We start from the raw sequence: 18,627 nt of genomic DNA, 5'->3' as shown, positions 1-18,627 counted from the left end.
TAAAGTTGTCAAATAGTTTTATTATAGCAATTTCCATCTGCATTATATATATATAATACGTATATTTAAATCTGATATAGCATTGTCTGTTTTATAGTATTTAAGCATACAATAGTACTCTCTGATTTATGACTGTACAGCATCTCTATACACATTCAAGATTGAAAATAGCAGCAGTGTATGACAGACTCAAACCGCATGTTAGAGCACCACATTTTTGAAGACATTTCCTCTTTTCTAAGGCAGGTGATCCAACGTGAAAACACTGATCTGACCTGTAGGACATCACCAAATGCTTTAAGTGAAATGAAAGGACGTTCCTCTTTAACACAGCGTGAAAAAAACTGGACTAAGTGGTCGATGTAACAGAAGAACAGGAATGAAGCCTTTGTTAGTGCTCAACAATCACTATTTCACATCTCAAGCCCCTTAACAATAGTTATGTTAATCTAACAAACATATTCTACCTCTCAGCCTCTTATTAAGATTCTGCTAGTTTGCTTTCAGTTATTTTGTTCTATCTGTAAGCTCATTAATTGGTCATGATTGTCCCTGCATAGCTGTTGCACTATTGCACTATTGAGAGGTTGCTACATAAAAAACACTTAAGACGTGAATGTCCTGATATCCAGCAGCTTTATGCTTCTGACAGAAGGAGGTTCTGATACACACAAAAAAAAGAAAAAGAAAAAGTCAGCGGATAAAAACATCAGCCAGAGAATCGTTCCCCTTTGTATCAAGAGCGTTAGTGTAATCTCGTCATAACAGAACCAAAATAAATACAATAATGCTGAATTATTTTCCTTTTTCATCTGTTTTAAAATCGATAAATCATTACAAGTACCTCTTTTTACAATCCCATGGCATTAAGTCCAAGCTTTTTGTCTAAAAACAATAAAAGTAAGATAAAAGAGAAAGTATGGAATCTGAAGATAATATAAGTTACAGTGTAAGTTCCTGAAATAGTCCTTTACATGTTTCTTTGAGGTCCTAAATGCAGCTATCTGAAGAAAGGTAGTTGTGACGTACAAAATGTTTCTTTTAAAAATGAAGTTACATGATTACAACAAAAGCACTGAAAAATCAAAAACGTATCGTTAATAAAGAGTGGTCCGACGTACATAAAAAAATGGAACCAGTCATGAGACGTATACTCTATTCACCTTAAAATAGGTGACTGTACCTCAGCGCAACCAGGATTGACGTAAAAAATTCTCTCTCTCTCCCCCCTCTCTCATAATATTATATATTAATATAATATTATGAGGCCCTCAATATGTAAACACATCTGATTTCTTTGTACTGCGAATGTTGTACGTTGCACATCTGCACGTGATGTGGATTAGCCTGGGCAGAAATCACTGAAATCATTGGTGTTATTTGGCACAGTCCAGGCAAATGCCGCCGTATCAGAGGCTGCTGTTTTGTAACAATCCGTCTTGAAGGACCCAAAGTTATTCTGCCCGTTTTTGCAGTCCTTGCCAAATGTCTTTGGTCATGAGGCGTCTCAGTTCTGCTCTGACGGTGAGATGTATCTTGGTCTCTCGAAAGAGTGTTATGGATCTCCCTTGAGTGTTTCCAAGCCCCCAGTCGCTGATACCTCACATGTGGTTGCATCTGCTCAGGCTTCCTGGGTCGAATGGAAGATTTGGGAGAGCTCCGTGTCACCCGGGCCCTCGGGGGCCTCCAGGTCTCCTTTGTTGACAGTAACCGAGCGCTGTCTAAAGGCACCTTTATTTCTTTGCCCTTCTAGTATCGTGTCTGGTCGAGGTGTGGTGTGGGTCTTCACCTTGCTCCTTCTAAGTGAAAGTGTGTGAGCGTGTATTTCAAGTGTGTTCGTCCTCGAGCGAGAATGATTTTGTGGTCCCTGACTGATCCGCTGCCTAAAAAAAGGTGTTAAGGTCATTAGTGCATGCATTGTGGGATATGCGGCCCTTCACATTGTAGTCTTTGCATACGTTCCCCTTTAAAATCGACCGTGATGAGAGGACTCGTTATGTCAAATTGAAGCTGCCCAGTGTACAAGAAGGCCTCTCGGGAGAGGCTAATGGATCCGAGCACTCTCTCTCTCGCCATCTCTTTCCGCTGAGGGTGATTAAATAGCCCCGTCGTTGTGGGCAGTGTGGTTGGGTTTGTGTGAGTTGGTGGTCAAAAGAGTGGCAGACTCGTCCAGTGGTCCATCCTGATGCTCGGTGAAGGTCAACTCGATCTTGGTGAACTCACTGTCCGTGGACTGAGGCGTCTTGTCCATGCGAGATGCCATCAGGGCATTCTGATATTGCTGCCGGGTCACCTGACAGAGGGGGAACAAGAAATAATGAGCTATAATTATTTTGTCTATCTACTTTGGACATTATGTGATGCAGTACTGTAATTATTAACAGGTGGTTGTATTTTTTCTTTAAATAGAGCCAAGTGGATTTAAAATGCACTAAAGTGATTTTCTTTTTGCCAAATGAATAAATTTTTTTCAGATCCAACTTAAAGGTGCACTATGCAACTTTTCCATCCGCTAGAGGGCGCCTATTTAAAACAGAGGCGTAGAGTTTGATGAAGGAAAAGTTTGGGCGCAGCTTCTTGGGACATGTGGTCTCTTTTCTTTTCTTTTTTTCTGTCAAGGCTACTTTAGGGGGTTCCACAATTCCCAGCTGATATTCCACAGCAAAAACTACAAGCCTAGCCTAATATTTCATTTGTATTCAATAATGTTTTAAATGTATTGTTAGCAATGAAGTAGTAACAATGCTAATAATTAAGTGTTTGAAGTTTCAGGTCAGTGATTCAGGTACAGAAACAATGACATTGCATAATCTTCACTGTATAAACTAAATATAGATTCATGCATGTTAAAACTAGATAGGCTACAAAAGTTATTCAGTCAAGGTCAGTGGGTGATTTTTTTTCTTTCTTTTTTTCTTTGATTAGCTTTAATAATAGACTAAAGGATGTAGGCTAAAGGCTATGCTGTTGCGGTCACTAAGACCAAATGCACAGTATTGAATATTCGTTGAAGACATAGCCAACTGTGTTTACTATGATAGGCTATTGATGAAGCACTACATGCCACGCACAAGACACATCGCGTTCTCATGTTCAAGGCGGCAATGCAAAACAGTGATTCAACATAACATACAGGTCAAAAAAGTTCACTTCAAGAATAAAAAAAAGTGGCATAGATGTGTATTGCTGTAAGAACTGCACAAACGGAAACAAAAGCGCAATCTAAATTAGCTATATCCATAAACATGGACTTTGCACAAAAAATACTGCAAATACATTTCGGAGCGAAGGTTTCTGGTGCGGGTGTAGACTTGTAGGAGCGAACATATGTCAAAGTATGTGTGTGCGGAGCTTGTGGTGGATCCATTGTTTATCATATTAGTGGTCACTGTTTATCATATTAGATACATTTTTGAGTGTGTTGAAAATGATGTTATGAAGTTACTCTGAGCGTCCACTCAGCAGCTGCTGTGACACTTGTTCCCAGCACTGCCACCGGCAAGAGCCAACAACACTGTAGAAAGATTCGTGGACCCGCTGCCACTCTGATGTAAATCGAATTTTTGGTCTTTTTTTAAACTGTATTAAAGGGGCCGCAAAGCAAACATGCATGTCGATGGGCAGACGGACCACACTAATATGTTTTCATATTCAAACGCATCTTTTTCTCTCAGTTTTGGCCTTCCGTCCACACTGAGGCAGCTTTTTAAGGCAAGGGAAATTTAGGTTTTTGAAAGTGCTCTCCAAAGTGGATAAATTTGAAAATGCCGTCTTTGTGTTGTATTGTGGACTGTGAAGACGAAGGGATTTGAAAATGATGATACGTTTAGTCATGTGACGCATATTGTACCAAAAGATATGTATGTTTATACCACTATTGTACCAGTTATGTGCTTTTAACTTTCACACAGTTGCTAAAATACATTACTTTACACACTTCATATCACAATCCAGAAATCACAATATATGATTTTTTAACTATTTATTTGTATGATACAGCTGCAAATAAGTATTTGAACACCTGTCTAACAGCTAGAATTCTGACCCTCAAAGACCTGTTAGTCTGCCTTTAAAATGTCCACCTCCACTCCATTTATTATCCTAAATTAGATGCACCTGTTTGAGGTTGTTAGCAGCATAAAGACACCTGCCCACCCCAAACAATCAGTAACAACTGTTAGTACAACAATACACACAACCCTTACACACCTAGAGAGTAGGGATAGCTTTGTTCGACTCTTGTTCATTGATTTTAGTTCAGCGTTTAACACCGTGATACCATCTAAGCTGGTCAACAAGCTCTCCACCCTTGGTGTGCCACTCATCCTCTGTAATTGGGTCTTGAATTTTCTAACAGGCAGACCTCAGTCTGTCAGAATTGGCAACCACACATCCAGGACAATAAGTGTAAACACAGGGACCCCACAAGGTTGCGTACTGAGTCCCATGCTCTACACACTTTACACCCATGACTGCGTTGCCTCCCAGACTAACACCCGCATCATCAAGTTCGCTGATGATACTACAGTCATTGGACTGATATCTGGAGGTGATGATTCAGCATACAGGAGGGCGGTGGATGGCCTGGTGAAGTGGTGTCAGGACAACCATCTCTCCCTAAATATTGGTAAAACAAAGGAGATGATTGTTGACCCACGGAGAAGGAGGCACCAGCACCTACCATTGCATATTGGAGAGACTGTAGTGGAGAAAGTGAGCACATTTAAATTTCTTGGTGTTCACATATCTGAGGATCTCTCGTGGACTCATAACATCACACACCTGGTAAGGAAATCACGACAGCGATTGTATTTCTTAAGAAGGCTGAGGAAATTTGGCATGCCAGGAAAAATACTCAGCAGCTTCTACAGGTCTACAATTGAGAGCATCCTCACCAGCTCTATCACAGTCTGGTTTGGAAGTTGCACAGCACGGGATCGCAAGGCTCTGCAACAGGTGGTGAGGGCAGCTGAAAAACTCACAGGAACAGCCCTATCAACACTGGAGAGTATTTACCATGCCAGGGTCAACAAAAAAGCCCGCAACATCATTGAATAAGTTATGCTGAGGGTGGCTACTGTCTTCTCACTTCTACCATCAGGAAGACGCTATAGAAGTGTGAAATCAAGAACAACAAAACAAAAATTTTTATCCACAGGCCATTAGGCTTGTGAATGACACACACCCACTGCCCCTTCCACCTATACTACAGCCTACTCGCTGATTTTGTTATTAAACATTCCACCTTGCACACACATAAATGCATACACACACACACACACACACAAAAACACATAGAAACACGCAACATAACATAACTACTGACGACCTACTGCGAATTTTGCACTGAACACGTGCATACACACATTGTTGTTGTATGTATCTTGTATGTATATATGTTATTTGTTATTTGTTTAATTGATGTTTAATGCTGCTGGGAGGATTCACAGAATAAGATTTTCATTGTTCCGTGACAGCTGTCTATGGAACATATGACAATAAAGTTTGAAAGTTGAAAGTTGAATCCAACTATTAACATGGCCAAGACCAAAGAGCTGTCCAAAGACACTAGAGACAAAAATTGTACACCTCCACAAGGATGGTGAAAGATTGGTGAAAAAAAGGTCCACTGTTGGAGCAATCATTAGAAAATGGAAGAAGCTAAACATGACTGTCAATCTCCCTCGGACTGGGGCTCCATGCAAGATCTCACCTCGTGGGGTCTCAATGATCCTAAGAAAGGTGAGAAATCAGCCCAGAACTACACGGAAGGAGCTGGTCAATGACCTGAAAAGAGCTGGGACCACTGTTTCCAAGGTTACTGTTGGTAATACACTAAGACGTCTTGGTTTGAAATCATGCATGGCACGAGAAGGTTCCCCTGCTTAAACCAGCACATGTCCAGGCCCGCCTTAAGTTTGCCAATGACCATTTGGATGATCCAGAGGAGTCATGGGAGAAAGTCATGTGGTCAGATGAGACCAAAATAGAACATTTTGGTCATAATTCATGTTTGAGATCGTCATAATTAAATTATTTGGAGGAAGAAGATTGAGTACCATCCCAAGAACACCATCCCTACTGTGAAGCATGGGGGTGATAGCATCATGCTTTGGGGTTTTTTTCTGCACATGGGAAAGGGCGACTACACTGTATTAAGGAAAGAATGACCGGGGCCATGTAGATTTTGGGGAACAACCCTTCTCTCAGTTAGAGCATTGAAGATGGGTAGAGGCTGGGTCTTCCAACATGACAATGACCCGAAGCACACAGCCAAGATAACCAAGGAGTGGCTCTGTAAGAAGCATATCAAGGTTCTGGTGTGGCCAAGTCTCCAGACCTAAACCCAGAAGAGAATCTTTGAAGGGACCTTAAACAGCGTTTTTCTCAGCGACAGGCCAGAAACCTGACTGATCTAGAGAAGATCTTTGTGGAGGAATGGGCCAAAATCCCTCCTGCAGTGTGTGCAAACCTGGTGAAAAACTACAGGAAACGTTTGACCTCTGTAATTGCAAACAAAGGCTACTGTACCAAATATTAACATTGATTTTCTCAGGTGTTCAAATACTTATTAGCAGCTGTGTCATACAAATAAATAGTTAATAAATCATACATTGTGATTTCTGGATTTTTTTTTAGATTGTCTCTCACAGTGGACATGCACCTAAGATGACAATTTCAGACCCCTCCATGATTTCTAAGTGGGTGAACTTACAAAATAGCAGGGTATTTAAATATTCATTGTCCTCACTGTAAATAATTATAGTAATCTAAGTGGGATCATCATATTTGTGGGTCCTTGGATTCAAAAAAAGTTTAAAATCCTCTGCACTAAACAACAAAAGTACCCCTGGACTAACGTTCAAGCTGCATGACATCCCTGGCTTTGGATACATGCTTCTGCTAAATGTAAAAATATAATACAACTGTCAGTTTTAGGCATAATAATACAAGACCGTGGTTAGACAGTAATTTACGATGCACGAAGTGTCACAAACTTCAGGTGAGGTTCTAGAAGGCTTAAGGAACTTTAGGCAATTCTATGCATTCCAGATAAACTAGTTTAAGTTCAGATTCTGAAGAGCAATACAAATTCTCAGCAGCATTCAAACCTTGATGTAAAGCAGGTCAGAGGCGGCTCTCACGGAGTAGTCCGGCACATAGACCTGGAGGAAGGAGTTGAGCTGGTTGTTGCTGCTGCCCAGTGTGGGAGTGACCGCCTCCATCCGGTCACTCCTGTTCAGGGAGTCTGAGTGGTTGAGTCCGAACGGTCGTGGAGGTGACTTATTTTCTGTATAGCAAATAAAGGGTGACATGCAGGTCAGTGGTCAGTTGCTGTGATGTAAACAAGCCAAACAAAAGATGCTTGTCTGATGTTCCATTCATTTTTCCATTCCTTTTGGATGCCTCCTCTCTTCTCATGAACGGTGCTCTGGAACGCTTTTGTACGTTTAGACAAAAGTTGAGCTTCATTTATTTTACGATCCAAATTTGCAATGTAGCATTCATTTGATGTGACTTTGATCTTCCTCTGCTAGAAACCCAGTGAGGATTTGCTTACGTAACCTATACGATAAGGGACAATAACCATTAGGCCGGTGGCTTCCAGTTGTCTTTTATCACTAGCCTTTGTTCTGCTGATAAAACAATGGTTATAATCCACTGCATGTTTGCACATTTTTAAACTTTGCCAGAAAGTGACATAATTAAGATTAGAACATCTGCTTAACTCACACGTAATGAAGAGTTTTTAATCAAAATAAGATTAGGTTCTCCACTTCTTAAAGAGAAAGTTCAAAGGGTGTCTGTGGGGAAGCAGTACAACAGTCATTACACTGGAATGTATATAATCCCAGGGTCAGATGTCTAACCGTGTAGATTTTAGCAAATTTAGAAAAATATACACAACCGATTTGCTTCATATGAAAATTACTGAATAAAATGACATAAATAGATAGCATGTACACTTCCATTCAAGAGTTTTGTGTTTTAAAAAGGTTTCATCCTCTCTTATCCTCACAAAGGCTGCGTTTATTTAATTAGAAATGCAGTAAAACATTATTAATATGAAATATTATTACAATTTAAAATAACTTTTCTATTTAAATATATTTTTAAATGTAAATTATTCCTATGATGGCAAAGCTGATTTTCAGCAGCCATTACACCTTCAGTGTCACACGATCTTTCAAAAATACTTATTTGGCGCTCAAGAAATATTTATTATTATTATCAATGTTAAGAAACAGTTGAGCTGCTTAAAATTTTTTTAGTGACGAGTATTAATTCCTTTTAAAACTATGAATAGTAGTGTATGGATAAAGTGAACAAATCACCGTTTGTAAAATAATTTTGATATTTGCAATTTTGCTGAAAAATGCATCCATCTTTTGGATAAATAAAAAAAGAAAACAACAGAAATTTGAAAACTATGGAACAGACATTATCAAAAGATGAACGCTTGTATAAATACACATAAACACAAATGCATTTGCTTATTGACTCCCATTATCATTAACTTTTTTCTGTATAAGAAAATTAGGACCTTGGACAGAGAAAACTCATGACGCACCATTCACATTTTCAGATTCTGATGTGAAAAGATTATTCAGAAGAAGGAGTGAAGAAAACGGTGAAGAAACGAGTGTGGTACCTGGAGATCCTGCCAGCGATTCTGCCCTGCTCACCACAAAGGTTCGAGACAAGGAGAGAGGAACTGGAGAGCAAGAGAAAGAGAGGAGTAGGAATAGACAGAAGGAAATCATGGGAAGGAAAACATGATTTACACAGAATCCCATCAAGAATCGAACCAGGAATCATTTGCATAGTTGTGCATTTGCATAATGTGATTGATTAAAGACAGTCTCCCTCATGCTCAAAGAAATCCAATAGTAAATCTGATAAAAAAGAAAATCATGCATGATTTGGGAGAAACAGTTGTACGAAATGAAGATATCAGCCATACAAAAGTGTGTAAAAACATTTTATGACCAAATACCATACATTTTAATCAAAATCCTGACATCTAGAGAGGCATGTGCAATAAGTGAGACTATGCATTGTTCAGACCTGGTGAGGAGGTTAGAGAAAGCACTCCATAATACGAGAAGGCACCAGCTTCAAACTTCATCCCCTCCTTTCCAGCCTCAACTTCCACTTTCCCCTGTGGGCCAACAGAGATACAGGTTTTTGAAAAGTGGTTGAATGCAAATAGATTTAAACTATTTGATTTAATTTTCAGTACTGAATCAAATAAGTATTGGATGATTTATTCTTATGAATGTGTGTGATAATGCCTAGAATGTCAAAATGAGGAGTCTTCAGCCCCGTTATCAAACGAAATATAGGATCGAACTGGTGTGATGTCATTTCGAACAAAATCAGGCCAAATCGAAGTTTGCTTGGTGTTTGTTTCGGGAGTTCGAAAAGTTCAGCAAAGTTCGCTCTGGTTGGTAAACATCCTCAAACTTCCGTTAGTCCGTGGCAATTACATAATAGTTACGGGTGCTAGACATGGAAACCTTCTCCAGTTTATTTCTTCTGTTCGCTCCGTCGAGGTCAGATGTGCAGTAAAACCATGACTACACCGGAGTCTCTTTATAGTAGAAAATGAAGAAATACTGACACTGAAAACATTTTTTTTTTTAAAGTTAAATACTGTAAAGCTGCTTGCTTTTAAACAATCTATTGTATATAGTGTTATACAAATAGACATGTCGTGACAAGAGTGCCAAATTTCAGCGCTCATGCAAACATATCCACATTGCTATGATCAGATGCTTTCTTTAGCACTGCTTTCTCACCGCTGTCATCTTTGTTGTGAAAAAAAAAAAAATTGAAAGCAAAACGCACAGCACATATTTACATATTCATCGCTCACAGTGTGGGTGGTGTTGAGACCGTCCACTAACAGTATTCCGCTAGTCATGTATTTCCCAAATAGAACCCAAAGCGATGATTGAAAAATAACTTTGCTGTGAGTAAATCGGGACCTTTAGAAGGCGTCCAACTCTTTGCAAACCTTTCCTGAGCAGCTCAATAGATTGAGAGCTTCAAGATTTCAATCCTGTGAAGGTCATGACTTTGTTCATAGGTTAAGGTTTGCAAAGGCTGCGACCTTTCGCTCAATCAGAACTCATAACATTGAGCTACAGCCGAGGGGGTTCTGACCTGCAAGATGAGGATGAAGTAGTCCACAGGCTTGTTGCGGTGAAAGAGGTAGTGCTCTGACATTTTCTTGTTCTTGTCATCATATTTGAGCTCCTGGATGACGTTAGGATGTTTCAGCAAGCGCAGGAGGATTTTCTCTGACATTTGAGCTGTACTAAAAGACTCCACCTCTGGGGGAGAACAAAAGACAGGGTTTAACAATGCTTTATGAGTCTGTGATGTATTTGTCCTTATTATTTTATTACGAATGCAGAGACACATGTAGTTACATGCTGGACATCAGTACCAGTTGCCAGGAAACGTAGTGTGGCCAAAAGAAGCTGCGGAGATATTTTAACCCTCAACTCGTTATCTGTGGGTTTGAAAGCAGAGAAATCCTGTTTCTTCTCCCTGTGGGCTATCTTCTTTTTCGTCTTGTTGTCAGCTGTCATTGGGAAAAAAAGAAGAACATGGTTAGATCTTTTGACCTGCGTTGTGAGATCTAAATAAATGAGAAAAGTAGAACATAGTACTAGTAACACCAAAGTTATTGGGTTTCAATTCCCAGGATGCGGATGTAATGATAATATGCATAGGGTAATGCATTGATGCATATCATAATAAATGATATCTACTTTAAACAGTGTTTGTATTGATGTTGATTCATGTGGTTTTGAATGCATTGTGTTTTATTTTCAAGCAAAGGATCGATGTAACAAATCTAAAAAAAAGTGTCATGAGGTGCAAATCAAAGCAAAAAGTTATTTAATTGAAAACGTCACCTTAAAGGACATTTTTCACCCAAAAATGATTTGATTCGTGATTCGCCAGTGTCACGTGATTTCAGCAGTTTGACATGCGATCCGAATCATGAATCAATGTGCTTATTCATAAGATGAACGGAGGTCTTAAGGGTATCAAATGACATGAGGGTAAGTAATTATTGAGAGAATTGTAATTTTTGGGTGAACTAAACCCTTTAATATATATATTTTTTTTAAATCAACTTTTTTTTTTTTTTCAATAATCATAATATTAGGTCACAACTTCCTTTGTGATTAAATATCTTAAAATATTAGATCATTTTAACATTTTTTTTGACATTTGACCCTAAATTTTTTGACTTTATGATCAGCAAAACAAAAAAACAAAAAATCTAAATTAATATTAATAAAGAAACATGCTCAAAGATTAGGTGAATTCAAGGAATTGTATGCATGCATTGCACTTTAAATATGTTTTGGGAAATAATTATGAGCGTCCAGTCATCGATCAGTAGGTTGAATAAATAGAATAAAACAAATAAAATAAATACAAGTGTTTGCTTGATTTTTAAATGTTACTCACTGTACAAGTCTGTCTCATCAAGAATCTCAGATTTGATAATTTCCTCAATTACGTCCTCTAGCGTGACAATACCCAGAACTTCATAAAATGGGTCACCCTCTCCTTCATTATTCACTCTTTGGACAATGGCCAGATGGGATTTACCTGCCAGGACAAAAACAAAAATACAGTTGAGGTTATGAGGAATCTCTCTTTACAATCGTATCAAACATGGTGGTCCTCTGAACCCTCTGCAAACATAAATGAACTAAAACCCATAGAATCTCAGTTCTGTTGGTTTATGATTAAAATATGTCATGCAAGCTTACCAAAATCTATGAGAGAGTTATTATTTGACAATTGTGACTATTCAAGCAAGAGGTTCTTAGAGTCAGACAACGATCCGTCGCGTTTTCATACCAATCTCTCATGGTTCCACATCTGTTTTCCCAGGACCTCCTCGATAAGCTGCTTAAAAAATTCCTGCCCAGCACTGTCAACCAAAATGTTAAAGAAAATTCTTTTCCTGTTTCTCAGCTAGTGATCATTTAAAAGGAATTTTCCAGAGCCAGAGCTAATATTAGATCTGAAATGAAGTTTCCATTCCACTTGGGCGATGCTCTCACCGGCGTGACAGTGTAGCAATCCATTATGTAGGGTGTCTGGATAAAACTTTTCCATAAATACCCCTATATATACCAGCAAAAACAAAACAAAACAAATACAATAAAAAAAATTGACAGACAGAAAAAGAAGAGGTTTCTTTAAAAACTACTGGGTGGTAGAGATCCGAGTTAATGACTGACCGATCTTGGTTCAAAGGCCTGTTTCATGCCTGTTGGAATTAGTAAGCACCAACACTAGCCTAAGGAAATATAGGCTTATTTGCATTTAAAACTAGCATGATAATAAGATTATTTTGTAAATAAAAAAACTGACTGCTTCTTTGTTACGGTCTAAACCGAGTTGGTTTTCAGAGGCCATCCACGTCCCTCAGCCATGAGCTATCTGATCTTAGGAGAGTTTTAGACAGTCACTCCTCAACACATGAACCAAATGATCTTTCATAAGTTCAGTACTGTTTTAGCCAAACCCGAAAACACAATTCTACAGTAGGTCCTACATCCAAAGAATCTGGAGAAGAGGAGCCATTGTTTAGAGTTTCCAAGAAATGCCCACACAGCGTCACAGAGGCTTTAACAGCAAATAACAGAAAGTCTGACTTTTTAACTTTTACCATTTTGAGTGTATTCAAGTGTATTCACATAGCATAATCTTCTTTCACCCTTCTAGTTTTTATTAGGTCTGACTGGTGCAATTATGTGACAAAATGACAAAAGTTTGGCGTCAGTAAGATTGATTATGTTTTTGAAATAAGTCTGTTTTGCTCACCAAGGCAACATGTATTTAATCAAAAATACAGTAAACAGTCATATTTTGTGCAATAAATAACTGTTTTCTATACGAATATATTTGAAAATGATTTTGTTTTAGTAATTTATTCCTGTGATAACCTGTGATGATCCTACAGAAATCATTCTAATATGTTGATACAATTTGCATAGAATTGTAGCATAGTTCCCAAGGCATAAGAATATGACCTCTTTCATGTGAGAATAGAACACTTCCTTTCGGAGCTTGAGACATGGCTGTCGATCATAAAACATAAAAAAATAAAAAAAAACAAGATGTGATGTTATTTGATGGAGTGCTTAAACCTTTTGGATCATATAAACAGAACTTGACTCCAAATGAACACATGGTTTCTAGACAACACATACAGTCACATTTCGTACATTCCCACCTTATTTATGGAATGAGGTTTTTCCTTAGATATTTTCCATAATGGAATTTCCCTATAAATAGCTGGTGGGACTGTGGGTGGCATGTCTGTGATGCTTCACTGGAACATCTTACAAATATCACAGGCACTTATCAAGGGCAATGTTCCTTTTTTATATATAGTCATTTTTAAACAGTACAATGACTGAAAATGTAGATTCCCAAGGAAAAGACGTACATCATTCTTAATAAAATTTCGTCCCGGAAAGGGAAATTTCAGTGCAGTAAACTCACCCCAAGTGCTTCTCCCCAATGGCAGGCCTATGACTCACACAGCATCACAATTTGTATAACAGTCCGTGCAGTTATTTTTAAACACAAAATCTGATCAACATTTTCTTATTCAATTACAAAGGATCTCCTCAGACCTCAGTATTTTAGTCATATGTCAAGATAATTTATCTTACTGACAGACTAAACATGTTAAACACTTTAAATAAATATCCCTTCATCTATATCTAGGGAGACTTTTGTTTTGAAGCCAAAAATGCTAATTTAACTGAGATAATTACCTGAGATTCAGATTGAAATAGGTGAAAGTCAATACGATTTAGGGTGGATTTAAGCATTACAACCTAAAATAACATTATTAAATTGTTCTATATTAGGAGATTTGTAGTTGCTTTTGTAAAATGCAAACATTAAAGGGGTACTTCAGCTCTGGAAAGATGAATCTGTATTTAAACTGGGTCATTAATGTAGTAGAAATGTGAAATTATTTTTGAATTTGGTGCCTTCTAGACTGAGAAAAGACAGAAAATGTATTTTTGTCTCATGGGGATGAAAGATACAATTCCCAGAATGCTTCGCTGCCCTACCAGGGTTTCTACTGATACAAAGCCATATGCTAATTGCTGAAGTAACCCTTTAAAAGGTGCAATAGGTGATCTGAGAAATGCTAACTTTAGCCTGCTAGCATTGAAAGCATACGATCCCAGACCCAGACAGGGGATCAGTGGACAGACCAGAAGCTAGAAGTTATTAGATTACATCATGTATCATTCACCGGTGAGTAAACTTTACATCACAGTGAGTAACAGTACCACAATAACAAATGTAAACTCGCTCTGTAGGCATGGCGTATGCGAACAGGCTGATGACGTATGATGTATGTGTGAACAGGCTGCGCAGTGGTATGCAAACACACAATGACTGACAGGGAACATGCTATAATTTAATTTGGACCGAATACAATGATTGAACGAACATTTTATGGTCCTACGCCTTCCAGACATATATTTATAAAAATACATTTAGAACACTTAACATAGTAATTGCTATCAGGATATGAAGGAGACTTTCAACCAGCAAAGAATCAACTATTGCACCTTTATCCCTTTCCCAGCAAAACACAGAATTTTCTGTTATTTGTGAGAAAACGCTTCCCGGCCAAAAACGGAATTTTCTGGGTTTCCACTGTCCATAATCAAGTGTTGATAAAAAAAAGAATGCATGAAGCTAAAAAATTTAATTTTTTGCTTAAAAGAAGAGGGTCAACTCTTTCTTTTGATATATTGCATGCTCAGATATTCATAAAACGAAATATTCTGTGGGCTATTACATTTTTGTGAAAATGGTCAAAAACCCTGGCAGTGACTGGCAACTTTTTTAAAAACACTGGCAGGAAAAGAGTTAATTTAAATTAAAAATTCCCCAAAAAATTGCTTACATTTTTTAATAATTAATTCTAGTATTCAGTGTAACATGATCCTTCAGAAATCATTCTAATATGCTGATTAATATGAACATTTATTATGATTTTCAATGTTGAAAACATTATATTTTTTGTGGAAACTATATTTTTTCAAGATTCTTTGATGAATATAAAGTTCAAAATAGAACAGCATTTATTTGAACTTAATGGGTCCTTCCTTGCAGAAAATTATTAACTTCTTTAAAATAACATTATTAATATTATCTTACTGACCCCTAACTTTTGAATGGTATAATATATTATTAAAATAATCAAATAAGACTCATAATATAATAAATATTGATACAATTCAGAACATTTTCCTGTATTGGTTTTTTACTCAGTTGTAACTGTAACAACAATTCGATAATCTCAAGAACCTTTACTGGAAACTAGTGGCTTTATCTTGTTTACAACACGATTTATGTTTAAGTCTGTCAAATGCACATTGTATTCATGTCAACAACATAAACATCAATTAACCCTGTGAATTCCTGACCCTGCTTACTGGATTACACATTCCATCCCCACAACATTTTGAACGCAAATACCTCTCATTCCTGAGAAGAGTCATTTTATAAGACTACAGAAGCCAAAAGAAAAAAACAAAAGAAAAACCCACAATCAAAGCCGTTTACATAACAAACAACTTTAAATCGAGTGCATCGGAGTACAAAATGCTACAACAGCCAGATACACTTTGCCTGGGAATTATAATGATTTAACAAACAGTACAGATGCATAAGACCAAGTGGAAACCAAAAATAGGGATGTACTGTAAATAATACATATAGATATGAGCATCAGAGTACAGCTGCTTAATGGTCACCTGCCCTTTGACACATCAGGTGACAACATGCTTTCACCATAACAGCATATCACTACTTTTGTGTTGAGTAAACACAGTTTGAAAGGTATGCCGAGTCACAACAAAGAAATTGAGAGAAAGGCTTATGTGGGTGATACGGAGTCCTTTACACAGGAGATGTGGGAGCTTCTAAGATAGGCTTTGTTGATGGACTCAAGCTCGACACTGTACTACACATACCTCAATTGTTGCCCAAATCTGTTTTAAGTCCATTTCCTGTTCAGCCACAATTTGTGGAATGTCAGGCCACGGTCCTACTATGGTCTGTGTCCACAACTGGGTGACAGCATGTTTAAAAATTACACCATCCAACTAACATTGAAACAACTGACTAAACCTATTAAAGGAATAGTTCACCCTGAAATGAAAATAAAGTCATATTTTACTCACCCTGCTGTTTTTCTAATGCCCTTATCGGACCTCAAAAGGAGAAAATTTGAAAAACGTCCTGCATGCACTCCTCCATATAATGGCAGTGAATGGTGACCAGATTATAACTTTACAAAAAAGATACAAAAGTATCACATAATGATACAGCGAGATGTGCGCCATATATGGAGTTCTTAGGAGGCATACTATAAGGCTTTGCGAAAATACTGCTCGCCCATTATATGGAGTAAAAGATTACTTTATTTTCATTTCAAGGTGAACTATTACTTTAATAGGCACACTTTAGCCTAAAAAAATAAATTTATGCATTTAAATACATATGTCACAGCTGCATTCTTCTACACTGTAAAAAAAATGTTTTTTGTTGGTTTAACTTAAAAAAGTAAGTAACCTGGTTGCCTTAAAATTTTGAGTTTATTGAAATTAAAAATTTGAGTTGCTACAATGAAGGAAATTTTTTTTATAAATCATGAAAATATTCATTTGGCATGTTTCACTGTGTCATCAGAAATAAAACACACACAATTACCCAATATGCTTACTAAATCTTTTAATAATATTTTAATAAAGGTTGTCGAATCTCAAAAAATGTTCATTGTATTAACTCAAAATTTTAATTTCAATGAACTCAAAATTAAGGCAACCAGGTAACTTCTTTTCTAAATAATTTTTTACAGTGTACTGAGCATGACAGCATAACCTCACCCACTCATATTGCTGTTTGGCATTTCAGTCAGAAAATAATTCACTGGTTCAGACATCATTTTCAGGTTGCTCAGAGCAATAAGTGAACATCACGAGCCAGAGCGATTTCTCAGTTCCTGTTGAAGGAATGATTCCCTGAACAGCAATCGTAAAACAGCTTTATGGGATGACTGTGATGTTGTAAAAAGAAAGCTTAAGCATGATCAGATAACAGTCTTTTCATGAACTCCACCAGAGATCAATTGTTATATCAGTCAGAGACAGGTTTGCATCACTGACTGAAGTTTAATTAACTCCACCTCAGAGAGAGCAGATCATCTTATTAACAAGGTACCATCTTCAAGTAACTTTTTACATTACAATCAATAATAACACACCTACTGATGCTGAGCAATGAAATATAACACTTCCTGTTTTGAGTATGTTACTTTTGAGCAGTAGTTAAAAACTTTAACATTGCCACACTATAAAATGCTTGACACATAATTAGTTAAAAAATTGTTAGTTAGGAATACTATGAACCTTACTTTGAAATGTTTTAATTAAAATTAATACCATTTTTGAAAGGTTGAAAAGAGGTTCATCTCGCACAATCAAACTGCCCTATAGAACAGTTTGCCATTTATGAGGATATGTAAATATACGGCTTAACAAACACTGATCAGTGGAAACAAAGCAATAAATTAACAGTAGGGTTCAATTTTCCATAGTTTTGTCAACTGTCACATATGAGCACACAGTTTTGATTTCTATTTCCTAGAGTCTCTGTTAGAGAACTTGTAATCTAACTTTAGAATAAAACATTGAAATTATATAGGCACCTTTTATAAACTCCTCCAGCATACTTTTATCATAATATAGCTGAATTATTCAACTAATAACAAAATGTGCAGTTTTTTTAAAACAATGCAACTGTATTAAACTTTACCTTTTTAAACTCCTTGGTATATTTGATTATTATAAAGCTGTAATATTTAATAATTAATGATGTAGCATTTTTCACCTTTTTTAAAATACTTTACCTTTTTTAAACTCCTCAAGCATGGCATCCAGCTTTGTGTCATTGAAGACAAAATGCAGAGGGTGGCTGTAGAACTTGGTGATGGTTTTCAACGGCGTGCAGTCATCTGGATCCACAAAGGCCAGGTCCTTGACAAACAGCAGGTCCACAATATGACATCTCTCGCCCTCATATACAGGTATGCGCGTGTAGCCACTCTCCATGATCTCAGACATGGTGTTGAAGTCCAGGATGGCATCACCGGCAATCATGAAGCAGTCTCGCAAAGGTGTCATGACATCCTCCACAGTTTTAGTCCTGAGCTCCAGAGCACCCTGGATGATGTTGAGCTCCTCTTTCACCAGGTCATTATACGGATCGGTCACCCTGAGCATTTCCAACAGCTTTTCCCTGTTGTACACAGTGCCTATCTCCTGCCCCAGCACGTGGTCCAGGAGTTTACTGACGGGGTAGGACGCAGGGAAAGTGAGGATCATGAAAAATTTAGTCAGGAATATTGTGTTTGCGCCCACGGCGAGCCCATGCCTGGAGCAGATGGCTTGTGGCACGATTTCTCCGAATATAACGATTCCTATAGTGGACACAACCACAGCGATCAGCCCCGACCCTGCGATGTCATCGAGCAGTATGGTC

At 37.6% G+C, this 18,627-nt stretch overlaps 1 protein-coding gene across 3 annotated transcripts in view; it reads right to left on the bottom strand.

Annotated features, from left to right (window-relative positions):
• Window positions 1-18,627, bottom strand: part of cnnm2a (cyclin and CBS domain divalent metal cation transport mediator 2a) — a 19,640-nt gene continuing 1,013 nt past the window's right edge. Inside the window, exons 1-8 of one of the 3 annotated variants that reach the window (XM_067421074.1) lie at window positions 17,996-18,627; window positions 11,497-11,640; window positions 10,457-10,594; window positions 10,171-10,340; window positions 9,070-9,163; window positions 8,573-8,716; window positions 7,113-7,291; window positions 1-2,293 (exon numbers count right to left, since the gene is read on the bottom strand). The exon at window positions 17,996-18,627 is cut by the window's right edge and continues 1,013 nt beyond it. In XM_067421074.1, the coding sequence (XP_067277175.1) occupies window positions 2,096-2,293; window positions 7,113-7,291; window positions 8,573-8,716; window positions 9,070-9,163; window positions 10,171-10,340; window positions 10,457-10,594; window positions 11,497-11,640; window positions 17,996-18,627 (1,699 nt within the window). In that variant the 3' untranslated portion in view covers window positions 1-2,095. The remainder of the gene's footprint in view (window positions 2,294-7,112; window positions 7,292-8,572; window positions 8,717-9,069; window positions 9,164-10,170; window positions 10,341-10,456; window positions 10,595-11,496; window positions 11,641-17,995) is intronic. The other 2 variants (XM_067421075.1, XM_067421076.1) reach the window with 2 other exon arrangements.

The sequence above is a fragment of the Pseudorasbora parva genome, chromosome 17 (assembly GCF_024679245.1).
Source record: "Pseudorasbora parva isolate DD20220531a chromosome 17, ASM2467924v1, whole genome shotgun sequence".
NCBI classification, from domain to species: Eukaryota; Metazoa; Chordata; class Actinopteri; order Cypriniformes; family Gobionidae; genus Pseudorasbora; species Pseudorasbora parva.
Note: the sequence above shows the minus strand (reverse complement) of the source record. Positions and strands in the feature narration are given on the sequence as shown.